The sequence below is a fragment of the Sphaeramia orbicularis genome, chromosome 8 (assembly GCF_902148855.1).
Source record: "Sphaeramia orbicularis chromosome 8, fSphaOr1.1, whole genome shotgun sequence".
NCBI classification, from domain to species: Eukaryota; Metazoa; Chordata; class Actinopteri; order Kurtiformes; family Apogonidae; genus Sphaeramia; species Sphaeramia orbicularis.
The window spans coordinates 42,952,620-42,968,357 of record NC_043964.1 but is presented as its reverse complement, the minus strand read 5'-3'; the positions used below and the strand labels follow the sequence as shown (position 1 = coordinate 42,968,357).

At 41.0% G+C, this 15,738-nt stretch overlaps 1 protein-coding gene across 4 annotated transcripts in view; it reads right to left on the bottom strand.

Annotated features, from left to right (window-relative positions):
- Positions 1 to 15,738, bottom strand: part of LOC115423589 (RNA binding protein fox-1 homolog 2-like) — a 59,677-nt gene that overhangs the window by 25,842 nt on the left and 18,097 nt on the right. For 3 of the 4 annotated variants that reach the window (XR_003935986.1, XM_030140470.1, XM_030140471.1), the window contains exons 3-4: positions 1,831 to 2,034; positions 277 to 450 (exon numbers count right to left, since the gene is read on the bottom strand). Coding sequence is in view for 3 of the 4 variants with exons in the window: in XM_030140470.1 (XP_029996330.1) it covers positions 277 to 450; positions 1,831 to 2,034 (378 nt within the window). In the remaining variant the exon portion in view is untranslated. Of the gene's footprint in view, positions 1 to 276; positions 451 to 1,830; positions 2,035 to 14,539; positions 14,976 to 15,738 lie in introns of those variants that run through there. The other variant, XM_030140472.1, reaches the window with a different exon arrangement.

Genomic DNA, 15,738 nt, shown 5'->3' with positions numbered 1-15,738 from the left:
CAGGGGTCACTATTGTACAAAAGACAACTTCTCACATTTCACTGTGTTTTTCTTCCCTTTGACTTGAACTCTGCCCTCACGCCAACACACACTGCCCCTTCAAGTACCAACACAACACCCATGAGTGTCTTGGCTTTTACTCTTTTGTGTGTCTCTCCTCCCCCTTCCCAAGTGACCCTGGCCCTCCACTGAGGACCAAGGGGTGGCTAAGACTGATTTATTGATCCTGTTAAAAGAAAAATGTGGTCCCACACCATAACATTTCTGGCTTCTTACCCCAAACATCTGCCTGAGATCTGGGTCTCTGAAGCGAAAGGGGATGTTCGAGACATGGAGGCGTTTGGGGGTTCCTTTGGCCTCTGATGAGTCTCCTGCAGAGCCTCCTGCTCCTGCACCTCCTGTACCGCACTGTACACCCGCCTCCCCCTGGGGCGTCTCCTCCGCCTTTCCCTGTGGAGCCAGATGAAGAAAAAAACAAAAAAAAGGAAAGAAAAAAGTTGAGAAAGCTGTATATATGGGTAAATATATCACTTAATATATGAATACACTTGAGTATTGTCAGATTATGTTTTGTATCGACATCGATTTTTATTTTACTGATTGTCAAGTCCCTTGCTCTCACTCACTCCACAAACAGGAGGATTACAATGTTTTGATCTAAGAGGGACTGTGACAAATGCAAATCCCACTGTTCTGATTTACTTAAAAACAAACAAAAAATTTCCACCACCTTTAATATTGCAAATGATTTGACTTGGGCTTCCAAATAAATTAGCAGAATTAATCCCATAGTCTTCATATCTGCAGCAGTCCTTTGTCTTATTTATATTGTATTTAAAATGTATGCATTGTTTTACTGATGAGGGGAAACAGAGAAGAATAGGTTGTGACCTGGAGCCTATGTGCATGTTTTTGGTCTCATTTATTATGTGTATTGTGTATGTTTTCAATAACATATGCATTACACAAAGTTCTGATTTATTAAACTTATCTCTCGTTTACAAGGTCAAGATAACATTATAAGGCATTGTGGAAATGGCAGTAAATCTGGTCAAGGACTGAAATTCTTTGGGGAAAACAAGTTTTGAAAACACTACTTTATGCTATGACAGTTTTTCTAAGATTATATTTGAACAATATATCACCTTGCTTACAGTACTGCAATGCATCACAACCCCCACACCATAATTTGTATTATATTGTTAGAGCCTTACAATACAGGGTATAATATATTATATAATTTAAGGAAGAAAACAAGCTGCTATATTTACATATCTTAGATTTAACTTCAAACAAAACCATGTTAATGTTAATCTGTTCATGCACAGTTTGGACGCCATTCATTCTTGGCTGCATTTAAAATTAAATCAGTAAAAGAACATGCAGAACTTCAGGTCCAACTCTGATTTAAATGTAGTGTGAAATTTTTGGCTTCATCAAAACAATAACAAAAGACGTAGTAGATGATGCAGCATGGCATCAAGTTAGCGGTTTTCACTACCTCAGCAGGTGACAATCTATCTGCAGTGATTCAGGCAGAAAAGTTTACAGATGACGAAAAGCATTACAGTGGCATATATTTAATTTAAGCTATGCTATCGGACAAAAAACCATTGACAGGCAACAAAAAAGGCCATTACACTAAATACAATTATGGACTGCAAACTTGATATAACATTCAGACACAAACCAACACAAATACGTGCCACATGCCGCATCTTCTTTATAGAAATTGAAAAAGCTGCTTGTTATATTTTCAGTGAAATCCACCTTAAAGCCTGTCTGACATTTTAACACATTTAAACGCCGTGACAGAAAAGCAACGCTTACATTGTTGTTGGTTGTGGTAGCAGTCGTGGAGGCTCCGTTAGCACCAGCCCCTATCTCTGCTGTACCTTGGCCTGCAGCACCAAACATGGCCCCGGGGCCAAACTCTGTCCCAGGTAGGCCGTTTTGAGGAGGGGGTGGAGGGGGGAACGCTGTAAAAGGCGGGGCCACCAAGCCCTCCTGTCCTCCTGTCGAATCCTGGGAGCCCTGCGGGAACAGGGAGGGGTGAAGAAAGACACGGATTAACACATACACTCTCTCAAGCAAGCCTTTTCCAGCGGCAGAGAATGCAGAGTGAGAGGGTTAAAAACCTGCCTATTACATTTCACTCTCCCTCTCTCTCCTTCCCCAGTCGCTCCCTCATCTCCTCCCTGCACATCCCCCCCCCCCCCCCCTTACCTCCATATCTCTGACAGGCATGTGTTTTCAGTCAGCCGACCATGAAATATTTACAGCAAACACATCTATTATTAAGAGTCAGAAAATTCGATACACAGTTTGAGATACAAAGATGCTTATTGGGATGGATAGACACACAGACACCGACAAACACTAACTGTGACATGTTTACATCTACGACTGCTTTGTGTGAGTACTTGTTGCAGTGCTACTGGATTTCTTTTAGGGACCATCTATAATTCAGATTAACTGTGTATCAGATGGGACTTTGTAGCCCCGGGTCTGTTTTTTTGCACTGTTACAACTGTATCAGCAGCAGGATCATTTCCAGATTCTCTATAGCTGTGCTTCTGCCCTGACACATACACCTTATCTTATGTGTTTGTGTGTCTGTATATGTGCGGTGACTCTGCAGTATTGCCTGCTTCAATCATTTCACACACTCAAGGGCATCCTGAACTAAGTTTTGTGAAATCCCTTTAGAGCAGAGGCAGAGGGTGGAGAAGAACAGGAGCCACAGTGGAGATGCTGAAGGAGAAAGAAGGATAAAAGAAAAAGAAAAAATAATAAAGAACAAAGAAAAGCAGGGGTTTGGGGTCAGGGCTGCTCCTTCCACACCAGGCCAGGCAGGATGACACACCGCATCCAACACCATTAAGGACTGGTCTGGCGTCTGTAGTGGGCTGGATCTGGGCTGGGTGACGCCTAGAGACACTCAGTCTCCAGACAGCCTTTTTAATTAGACAGAGTAACTAAGATGTGATGCCGCAAAGCAAATGAGCTCTCTCCTCTCTCTCTTTTTTTCTAATCCTATAGGCTGACTGCTCACTGTCCGTCTACGGTGACAACTGTAGGCAGCCAGCTGAGGCTCAGACCCATCTGCAAGACAGACACCTTCTGGGGTCTGGGCCCAGCAGATACAGGAAGCATCAGAAAATGCAGTTTAATCCCAAAACAGGATGGAAGAATCTCAAATTTGTCCTCCCTTGCCACCCTTACATTGTCAGAGAGCTGAGGTCTAAGCTTGATAACCATGTATGAGGGCTGCCTGTGTTCTGCATCCGCTACAGCTTTAGTCCTGTTTGTGGTAAAAGTGGGACCACCAAAAGCTAGTTTAAAAAGAAGCCACTATGATTCATTGGTTCAGCATTAACCTACCCTGGTTGGGTTCAAATCACAGCCTAAATGTGCTTGTTAGGGCTTGTGAAACCATAAACGTGCAGCAGCCTGTATTCAGCCACTAAAGGGTGTGTCCTATAGGCATATCCCAACCCAGGGCTGACACCCCCCCCCCTACACACACACACACCAGAAATGTTATGCAGAGGGAAGGAAGTGAGAGAGAAAAGAAACAGAGAATTAGAGTGTCAACAGGACATGAGGGTTAGAGCTCATGATTAATCAGAGAAGCAATTAGCCCTAATTATGTTTTAACAGGAGTGGTCATCTAGGCTCAGCAGGGTTTTAGTCTTTTTATTGAATTAGAGTCGAGGAGAGCCGGTCAGTGACTGGATCTGCCCTAACTACATACTTTCTTAATGAGGCGACCACTATGATATTACTGATTACGTAAAGAGCAGGATGAAGACTACCATACAACGCCAGCATACGTCAGCTTATAACAGATAGGACTCAAAAATGCTGAACTTAAATAAACCCTTTATTTGCATTAACTGCTTAAGTATATACTGTATATCCAGTCAGTCCTCTGTGTGTATTTGGGTTTTCTCTGGTAGGCTAATGCTATTTTAACTTTAACCCATAAAGACCCAAATGTCAGGGATCGACCAAAATCATCTACTGATGTAAAATGTTTAATAACTTCTGAACCACTAAACCTATTATTCATTCATTCATTTTCTGAACCCGCTTTATCCTCACTAGGGTCACGGGGGTCGCTTGGAGCCCATCTGAGCTAAACCTATTAATCAGTATAAATAATTGGTGTAAAATACAGTTTGTCAGTTTTTCAAGGTCATCAGATGTTTTGGATGTTCAGAGGCTCCATAGTGAACGTGAAAACACAGTCATCTTCTACAACAGGGGTATCCAATCCTGGTCCTTGAGAGCTACTATCCTGTGTGTTTTAGATGTATCCCCCTTCCAACACATGTGATTCAAATGATAAGCCTATCATCAAGCTCTGCAGAAGCCTGATAATGACTGTCAGGTGTGCTGCAAAGGGAAATATCTAAAACATGCAGGATAGTAGCTCTCGAGGACCAGGATTGGACACCCCCGTTCTACAATATTGATTCACCAGTAAAACCCATGGAGTTGGATCAATGACAGTGGATGGACACACTTGGTTTATGTTCAGTTATTGATATTTTTGCTGAAAAAGTCAGTTTTTCTTCAGCTTCCTCTGTTTTTGATATACAACTTAATTTGAGCTTTTATGGACATCTACATAATCAGTAAATTAAATATTGACTGATTTTCAGTGAAAAAATGCAAAATAAAAAAATTAATATTACAATAAATGAATATAGAGGGAAAAATAATTTGGGCGCTGCGACAAAAGTAGCGCTGGGTCTTTATGGGTTAAAAATGTATTAAGTACACCGTCCACAGATAGTCAAAACTGAATGTCCAAATTCCACTTAAATAACAGTATTTATCAGCATTCCTTTTCTGTTTTAATGGCCTTGTGGAATAATCGCCAGCACATGCAATTTATCTCAACGTTACAGTGAATTGCTCCACTGATTAACTGTTTTTTCCAGATACTCCTTCAGGGTATCAGAGAAGTAAAGCACAGCGCTCAGTCTTAAGATATCAAAATATTTAGTCGACTTCCGCTGGTCAGGATTTGTGATCATTAAGGCTGTGACAGTGGGTGATATTTTGTGTCATACACATTTATCAGCACAAGTAAAATTGAGTGTGATGTGCATGCAGACTCTGTAATGACACACTGACATTTAATTAATCTCCTGCTTCACTAGGTAAATGTACAAGAAAAAAGTTATCAGATCATATTTTCTACTAGTGTAGCTGTGAACAATGAAGCTAAGTTAAAGATCACGCTGTTGCCAAAGTAGTATTTATGTATTGTATGTGTAAACCATGAAAGTTGTGGGGGATGAGTGGAGTAAGTACTTGGGTGTAGCTCTAGGATGACAATTTTACAAAGACTGTTGAGGTTACACTAATGTACATGTTGTATCAATTAATTTGTCGTGTCATGCTATCAGTTAAATAGACAGACGTAGCGTCACACTGTCAGTTGGCCAAAATAAATGTAACACTGACAGAATTCTGTCTGTCTTTTAATTTAACATCTATCTCTCACTGTAACACCACCACCAAAATATTGCTGCATTTCACCATATTTATTCGCATACTGTCCCATCCACAATGGCAATATTTTGCAAATTTGTTAAAAAAAACCCCATAATAATAAAAAAAAAGTAAAAAAAAAAAAAGTATGAAGGAAAATGAAGCGATAGCATCCCACTGCATTTTGCACATCTGTTATTGCTTTACCTTACCTTAATCTGATACATTTGGGAGATGACCAAGACTGGCATTATGGAAAAATCCACATCATGTAAAGAATGCACTTCCACAACCTGAACTTCAGGTAACTTAAGTTTTCCATTAACTTGTCATTGCTGCTGCTTACCTTCATGACAATTTAAAGCCTCTGTGTCCATTATTATCCACGATGTCCACATTTTGAAGTCCACTACAACCAATGGTTTGTCTGAGCATTTGTACCAGTTTGTAGTCATTTTTGTGTTGTGTGGACAGACATTTCATACAATATGCTCTTGGGGACAGAATTTACTTTAGAACACAGAGGAAGAAAATAAATATTTAGAAACAGATCCATGTTAGTGTGGACAGGGTATAAAATGTCCTAAACTGCAACGTATTTACTGGGCTTTAGAGTATCATGACACAAGTGCATTTAACTTTGATGCTGTACTTTGAAAAATATCAATATTCAACTGCATTTTTTATTTTTTATTAAAAGCTGAACATAAAAAGGCTGTAACAGCAGGAGGTATGTGGTGTCTTTACTTGACTAGTGGCAGAAAACAGTTGAAAACACTATTATTTAAATGTTTTTCAGCTAAAATTTGCTTAGAGGTCTTATTTATGTCTTTGTGCATAAGAAATCAATATAAGTGAATCCCCAAAGGAACTTTGTATTGGTAAATGCAAGTTATGCAAATTTACAGGGTTTCAGTTCTGTTGCAACATGTTGATGGTCATATGAACTATGTTTTCAGGTCAAAAATGTCGAATTTCATTACAATTAAAGCTATGTTTTCATGTCACAAATGGCCAAGTTATATTTTAACTGAATTTACCTGAAAAACAAAATTCTAGTCTTTTAGATTCCCCAATTTTTCTTACAAGATTATATACTACATATCACGTTTTATTTTTACAGTTTGAAATATGGAGTATCATGCTGATCCATCCTGCTTATGTTACACGAATACATACATTAAAGAATGTCACACGTCACTTTTTAAATCAACAGTTTTCTAATAATAAGTATTTTTATAAAGAAATAAGAATTCTATATTGTTATTTACCCTTTAGTATGATGATAAACTATACAATAAATAATTATGATATTAGTTTTTGCACAGAGATCATTTCTGGAAACGATGACATGGCTGCAGAGCATCAGTATGATGGGATCTGTAACAACCATGTCACATCCGTCCACTGCCACATTTTGTGTTTTTGTGTCAGCTGTTGTTTTAGATCCACAATACTAACATTTATGAATAAGAGGATAGTTAGCAATAGTAAGTATATAAGTTTATTACTAATAAAATACTGGTACTGACCAGAGCATCATGGGTACTGTCATGTCCGTCCACCAGCAAAAGTTTTCACATGTACATGCTATTCAAAATCCAATATTTCTGAAACTATAGCTTCCACTGTCAAATAATATCAGTAGTAAGTGCACAAATGTATTAACATTATTTCAACACACTTCTATGCATTTCTTACAACTTTTTTTTTCACAAAAATGGCCACTCATTTGACCCCCTAAGTACATTTTAGCCATTTTACATCAATGAAAATGAATTCTTCCTCATTTTTAGAAAAAGCCTTGAAAATAACACATACATGTGTGTCAATCAGTCGCTGACTGAAGTGATGAGTACATAAACAGAAGGATGGATGACAGTTTGCATTTGATAAAGATCAGAAATGAAAACAACACTGCTTTAGTCCACACAGGCATTCCTGACCTACTGACTAAGGAGCAGTACTGCCCTACATGGCAGCATCATATACTCAAAAAGAGAGGGGGAGAAAGGAAAAACGAAATAATGGAAAAAGAAAAGGGGGGCTTAATGCGAGGGGAAAGGGGGACTATGGGAAATACTGACACGCTCTCTTAGACCTCTGTCTGGTCTAAAGTCAAACTTTCCAGATTGAATTTTTACATTGCAAGATAAGATAAGGCTACAAATGGCTATATTTGCAATGCATTCAAAAACAGACTTTGTGTTAAAATGATGTGAAAAGCAAAACGGTCCATCTGGAGGACCTATTCATCCATACAGTTTTACTCTCATGCATGCACACAAAACGACACGGCATTTGTGTTACCTGAAACACCATATGTTTTTCCATACACGGAGAGGATCAGGGGGAGGAGAAGCCCTTTTCACAGCAAACCCTTTCAAGCGTGCATCTATGTCTGTCTGCTGGCTTTATCCTAACCACCCAAATAAAGCACACACTATCCACACAAACCCTGATCAACAGCTAAGTGGTGATGCTGCTGGAGCTGAATTTACTCATCAATCATAAAAACAGTCTGTCTACTGTAACTATCTACTGTCTGCAAAGCCGCCTGGCTGAAGATAGAAATAGTCTTTACAGCTTCTTCTCCCTCTGCAATCCGTCTCTTTTCTTTTCCTGGGATTGGAGAAGTAAGTATGCCTCTGCTCACCCCCTCCTTTTTTCTACCCCCTTCCCTCTTCGTTCTCGCTTGCCACGCTTGATGAAAGCCAGAGGGAGTTTTTTTCCTTTTTAAACCACCAACACCCGCCTCTTAAGTCACTCAAAGCCCTTACTGCACTGTGATGTCCATCAAAACACAAGCTACAGCCCATCTCCTTATACGGCTGCCTTGGTGCACGGCGTCGGGTCTCCTCTTCCTGAGAGTGGACCAATCAGATGACACAAAGGCTGCCCTTTAGGTGTATATCAACAGTCAAAAGGCCATATTTACCAGTTTATGGAGGTATACTGGGGGGAAAAAACACCTAACAGAGATCTTTATTAATGGAAGAGAAGAAAATTAGGACTCAGAAACTAAGATTTTTTTTTTTTTTTCTAATTTGACAAGCCACATTTCCCTGTTCAAAAAGACTGTTTTATAATGTAACATGATCTTGTAGCTATAATTTCCTCTGTATATTCAGGGGAAGATGTTGCTGTCTGTCAGTGTCACCAGCTCTGCTGCTCTGAGATCTGTGGCATATCACGTCTGTTTTGACACTACTGATCATCACCACCATCAGCTTTATTATCATAATCAAACTGTCGGCCCTTTCCTCTCAGACTCGCGCTCACCTTAGGTAGAACAATATGGCAAAACTCTATGGTCAAACTACTACCTACTGCAAAACCGTTTCACTTGTGCACACGTCTTTTAACTTTGACCGAAAACAAAACTAAAGACAAAAAGAATCAGTGGGGATCTGAAAATTAAGTCAGTGCAAAGCTTACCACTTTCAAGTGTTTTATTCCATCCGAAAGAAGCCCTGCATCACTAATTCTGAGTCAGTGCAGTAAGATGGAGAATTCTTCTTCATGACAAATTTAAGAAATCCAGAAGCAGCGATTTACTGCTGCAATGTAAGCTAGGGTACAATGTGTGCAGAGGTACAGTATTACAGTGCTGCTTATCATGCAGGAGCAGGTAACCTAGGAGATGCTGCATACATTTACAGCTCTGCTGCATCTGCGCATCACACTGCTTGCATTGTGCCTTTCCTGTGTGTTTGTATATACGCTTTGGCAAGTGTTTTCACACCTTGACCAACAGCACACAGCCTAAGGCAGCGGCAGTTAAAGCAGCATTAGTGTTTGACAATATCATCATGGCTATATGGGCAGTAGGAAAACACTTAGCCCTGAGGTGGAGTAGTGTTCCTCAGTACATTAGAGCATCATTATTGTTGCGCGTATACTGCTGTTTAGTGCTCAACAATGGTGCAAGGAACAGTCAGAGCCTTTAAAAGTACTCAACACACTGTCAAAATACTACACTACAAGTAAATGTTCTGCATACAAAACATTACTTATGCTAAAATATGCAAATATTATCAGCATATGTCCTTAAAACATGAAAACTCAATGTACTGCTATAGATGGTGGTGTATTTACTTTAAAGCTGAACTCAGCTGAACCACTTTATATCATGTTTAATGTTGGTAGTTTAATTCACAATAATGTATAATAACCTGTAAGACTGACATGTTTGCAGCGCCGCTGTCCTGTGAGAATCACAAATCTTAAACAAGGCAATTTATCATGGATCCAGAAAAACAGGTTTTCAGCTTTGTGACAAGACATGTGTAGCTTATCCAAGGGGGTTTTAATGAGTTTATTTAGCTACAGTAGGAGGAGAATCTTCCAGACCAACAAAGAAACACATCCTTCAGTTTACACACAAACATTCAAAGTCAACATGTTGGAGAGACATGTTGGTTTTCACTGGACAGAACGAGAATGAAGAATTATATGAATTGTATGAGTATGAAAAGTAACTAAAGGTGTCAAATGAAGTGAAGTGAAAAGTCCAATATTTGCCTATGACATGTAGTAGAGTTGAGGTAAACAGTGGAAATAGTCATGTAAAAATATGCACAAGAACAGATTAAAAGCACTGATGCTGAATGCATGGTTACAAGTGAGTCTGTTTGTGTGGCAGCGTAGAATGCTCAGTTTTCAGTTGCTTAAGTGGATGTGGAGCTTGCTGTACACTGACATAAAACATACAGGTATCTGTCAGTTAGAGTGCAGCTGTAAAATCTTGTTATTATATCACATGCTAGCAGCTGTACTCACATGAACTTAAGCAGAGACTTGGGTGTGGATCCCTTGGGGATTCCTTGAAGGCCTGTAGTCCTAAAGCAGTTCAGTATGCACTATTGTGCAGGTAATATTGGAGATGAAACAGTTATGCAACTTTAATACTCAGATGTCACTCACTGCCTTGCACTCCAGTGAATGTAACAGCTGTAAATACAGGCCAATGTGAGAGCATGATTATGACAGGCAACTGCCTCCTAATTGTCAATAAAGATATAATTACACATTAAAGCAAGACCAGATATGTGCATTAAGGAATTAGCAAACGCATTATTTCCTCTCATCAGTAAAAAACAAAATGCACACTAGCTCCTGCTTAAAAATTTAAATTCACATTTATTTGGTGACCTAAATAAAGTCTTGTGACCTATTTGAGGGTCATGACCCACTCTCATGGAGTGGATGGTCCATAGCATACAGGTGCAGATTGTCAGTACCATATGCTTCAAATATACAGAGCATGGACACTGACTTTAATAATCAGTTTTAGCACAAATAGAACAGAAAGGCCGTGGCCACCTGTTCCTGCTGTTTGCTTACATCTGGCCACCTGGCAAAAAATGTCACACAGAACAGTCTCCACACTGACAGGTCCACTGTCATGGCTTCACACCTCTCCAAAGCTGAAATGATGCCTTATCAACTAGCAGAAACCAATAAAGTAGATTGGTGTGAAACTCTTTTTTAGTCTCTCTGGTGGGCATCACTTTGAGACAGTCAGAAGACATCTGGAGTCCCAATAAGCTTGCAGGTGTGCACAGTTTACAGGACTGTCAAGACTCAAGAACGCTAATGCAGCAAGCTCGCAACTACATTACTTTTTGGCTAAAGGTAAGCTTGGCTGTCTGTAGTGTCAGTGCGGCAGACAGCAGTGGCAACTTCACTGTTAAACTAAGGATTTAAGGGTAAGTCTTATCCATGCTATAGAGCTGAGCCACCAAAAATAGAAAGCAGCGCCATAAATTTTACAGAGGACATGGTGACTGCTGGTGTGTCACCTTTAAAGTGCATTCCCACATGGAACTAACCCCCTCCACCCCTGCCCTTACACCCTTCTAGTTACTGCCGCCATCCTCCATTTGGTGTTATTCTCTTTGAAGACCAATAATGTGTTTAGCTTACAGCTGTTCTCGCTTGTGGGGCGAGAAAATACAGAGGGGGCGAAGAGAAAGGGGGAAAAGGAGAATGTTTAGGGTGGACAGGGAACATTAGAGATTTCAAAGGTTGTTTGGGGTAGGTACAATCATGTACAAGTCAGAACAGATCAGGAGATCAGATGCTTACAGGCAGTTTGTAAATATTAGGTCCATATCAGGTCATTATACAGCGTGTGCACACAACTGCAGCCTGCATTCATAGTCAAGCTGAATTAATCAACACACACAATGCAATGTGGCTTGTTTAAAAGCTCTACAGTTATAATAAGTGCATCAATACAATATAAATGTGTGCGATAACCACAAAGCAAAGGCTGAAATATCTTATACTGGCTTTGCATTCACACCATTTAATCAGGCAGAAGAAACCAGTTTTAGGGGGATTTCAGACACTGTAATTGCAGAAATGGAATATAATTCACAATTAAGTTTTGATTATTAATTAAGATTAAGTTTTGAATTTGATTGATTAGTGTGGAACCACATGAAAATAAGAATTGTTGCATTTTCATTACTTAGAATGAGTTTGTCTACATAGGGAGCAGGTCACCTTTTATGGAATCTGTAACATTCCTGAGCTCCAAGTGGACTATTACTATTTTTTTTTCCATTTACAGTGGTGACATCCAGTACTAGGATGCATTACTGTGTGAACTAAAGTTAAGAATGGCTCTAACGAGGGACCTCCATGTCTGTTGTGGATGGTGGTTATTGAAAGCTGTATCGTCCTGATAATGTTGAATAGTGTTATTCCCCTTGACTGCATGTAATTAGTGGATGGACAAATGAGACACCCACTACTTTATGAGATGCCCAACTGATGCAGCAGAATGTGATCTGTGACCATGTTGGATTTCTGGAGTCAGAAGTGACCATATTTGGACAAAAGGGGTTGAGCTGCTGCTACACAAAGGGGTCACAGACGAGCTAAAGATATGTGCTAGCTTACTGTAGTCTTTCACTAAGCAATGTGTAGCAATGACATCTTGTTTTGTTTTTTTTTCTTTTCAGCGGAACTTAACCAAAACTACATTTGAATGGTCTGTCAGGGAAAAATGTGTTTCATTACATAAACTCTTCAGTCTGATTCAGTTCAGCAGGTAAATTAGCTCATACAGACCTGTCAAAGCCTGATACAACAGACAGAAAAGCTTCTATTAGACCTGGGATCAGATTAACAGAGGAAACATTTATTAGAGGCTCCAAATAAAACGCATAAGCACAGAATGAGTTCTACTGATTTACTAGCTATTGAGAGAACTTCACTCTAAGTCAATGGGAGCCAGCGCTTCTGGAGCCAACTCCAGTGGCCAACACTGGTACTGCAATTTTAAGATACAAGGTCTTTGCCCCTTGGTTATCACAATTTGCTGATTTTCTTCATGCCATTTTCCAAGGCCACCATTGTTTTGCTTGACATGTTTTTCTTCCTTCTGTGCTTAAAAGAATATAGGAATTGCCTTTTCTGAATAAATTCTGATGCTGTTTCTTCTTCTGGAGAGGAAGCTGTTTCTAAACATGGCTGACAGATACATGTGGACTGTTAAGTACATCAAATGATTCCTCGGTCTCATCCATAGAATAAAAACATGGTTCTGGGTCATGACCTATGTAACATAGCCTTTACCGACACCTTCACCCCAAACCAAGTGATGGACACATGCCCAAATGTGCATTTTCTATTTTTATGTTTCAATCATTTGCTTCAAATGTGCTTTACAGTTTTGTTTTACAGAAACACAGCAATTGGCTTGCAGGCTCACGACTTTAACCTTTCCTCTCAATTTCAGAGCTTCTTCAACATGTCGACGTAGAGCCGTCGGTTGTTTTACCCTTTCAGAAGCTGACCAAATAAAGAAAAATATTTTACAAAGCGGCTCCCCTCAGTTCATTGTACTGAATCATCTTCATAAACACTGCAGTGCCTACTTTATTCTTCAGTGTCTCTTAAAGTACTATATGGACATCTTATGTACAAGTTACAGGACAGTGGCAGAGGATTGGTGAAAGTGGCATATCCAGTCTGTGTGCTCATGTTACTGAAGGACACTGGCATTGCTGTGTATTCATTAATAGTAACTATGTGTGTCTCAGTTGTAGGGGGGCAAGTAAAGCACTCTTAGCAACAACTGGTGTGTGTTTGTGTGTTAGTACAGGCTCAGAAACAACTGGGACTTGGCACCTGTCTCCCTCTGTCCACTGACAGTTGAAGTTTAAACCGCATGGACAGCTTAGATGACAATGTTTAAGCGCTTGACAAAATCCCAGCCTCCACCTTCCATGAGCACGGCACATACATGCATTTGAAATCTAACATGACACTGGGTGCAGTCAGCATGGTGAGAGCACACTGTACATACATGTCAACGCAGGCAGTGAGTGCTGCCGTTGCTACCTGGTGTCTGCAACACCCCAAACCTCCCCTCCTTCGCTTCTTACTCCACCTTCGCCACCACCACCCAAAGGCCCAAAGGAACCCAAGACCAGAGAGCAGGACATGCTCGAACAGAGCCAGAAAACAGCTCCCATCCTCAGGCTGTCTCAGCTTAAGTAGCACAGACACGCCCACCATATGCTAAGAGCAGCCTAGCACATACCATCAACTGTAAAATCATTATGCTGCAGTGCAGTATGCAACTATTTTAATATAGTCACGTTATTCTGTACACTTTGTGCAAACATGCATAATTATTAATGTCTCCCTGCTTATTGACTTTTTTCTTGCTTTGCAACCATAAAATGCAGCATGTTTACTATGTCGCCATTAGCACGACTTCTTCCAAAACAGTGTAAAGACACTTGGGTGCAAAGAGTTAAAAAGTGAAACGAGTTGAGCTGCAGGGACAAGCCCTGCTGTTAGCCTGATGCCCTGCCAAGTATCTGACAAAGGCCTCACCTGGGCCAAGACGCAGCAAACCAAAAACAGGCCATACCATAAACAGCACACTAATTACTTACTTTACTCAAGCAAACTCATCTCCAAAAAAAAAAGCATGAATAATCTTGCTCATTTTTCTACTTGTAATAAGCTGTTAACGGAGAAGACTTGGTTTGAGATGTGAACTTACCGGCAGCATTGCAGGGTAGTACAGCCCCATCATTGTCTGATCTGGAGGAACAACTGCTGACCAGCTCTCCACTTTCCCAGCCCTTCTCCTTTCCCCTTCCCTCTGAGTCTCTGGTTCTCCTCCTGTTCCTCCTCTCCTCTGTCTGTGCTCTAGGACCATGAGCTGCCGATGGCTTCAGTCCACGTCTGTCTCACACATTCAAATTCTCCCTCGTTCACTCCCTCTTCCTCCTCCTTCCCTTCCCTTTTGCCGGCGTCTCTTCTTCTTGCACTTCTTACTGCACGCAAAGCAAACCGTGTCTGTCACTGTGCGCCTTCCGTTTTCCTCGTCTCCCTGGCCCTGCTGCTCTGATCCCCCTCTGGCCTTTCTGTCTCTCTCCTCCTGACAGCCTGAATCTCTTCTCTCCTCCTCTCTCTCTTCTCTTTGCGCTGCGTCTGTCATTCACACGCTCGCGTTACACGTTCCGCTGCTCCCCCCCTTTGCTTCCTCTTGTTCCCGCCCCTCTTTTAAACTTTCCCTCCCTCTTAACCTCAGTCCCTCCTATCCATCAAAGCATCCATCCTTCAATCTAGCTATTCAATCTAGCCCTGTGTCTGGATGGAGTCAGAAAGCTGTTGTTGCCGTCTCCTCAAACACCCTGGAGAGAGAAAAGGAACAGGAAGGAAGAAGATGCTGTCTTCTATCCACGCACTGGCTGCCTGAGAGTACAGAACACAAACGCGACCCCCACCGCATTGCAGCTTTTTTTGATGATTTATTTATTGCTTGGCAGCCTGTCAGCTCCAAAAAGCAGTGGTAGGTAGGCCAGTCAGTAGACAGCTAGGTAGCTAGCTGCGTGGGTAGGCTCCTAGATCACCATCTCTCTGCAGTAGTTGTCTTCATCACACAGATGGAACTCTCAAAAAACTGAGGGAGCGCTGCTGGACATGAACATGAATCAGTATAACGCTGCACTGCGCCTTTTTCTTCTGGCTCGGGCTCAGTACCTTCGCATCCCACCACTTTATTGTTAGGGGGTGCTTAATTCGCAGAGTGCAGTTCCTTGCACCGCATTTTCATATGGGAGGGACTGAACTCTGCGGAAAAAAAGCCCTGATGCCAAGCTTTCAGACATCTGCTGAGTCTGGCTAGAACTGGGTCCAGAGGGATGGAACGGAGGGAGGGCAAGATAAGTGATTGGAGGTGGTTGGGGAAAAAGG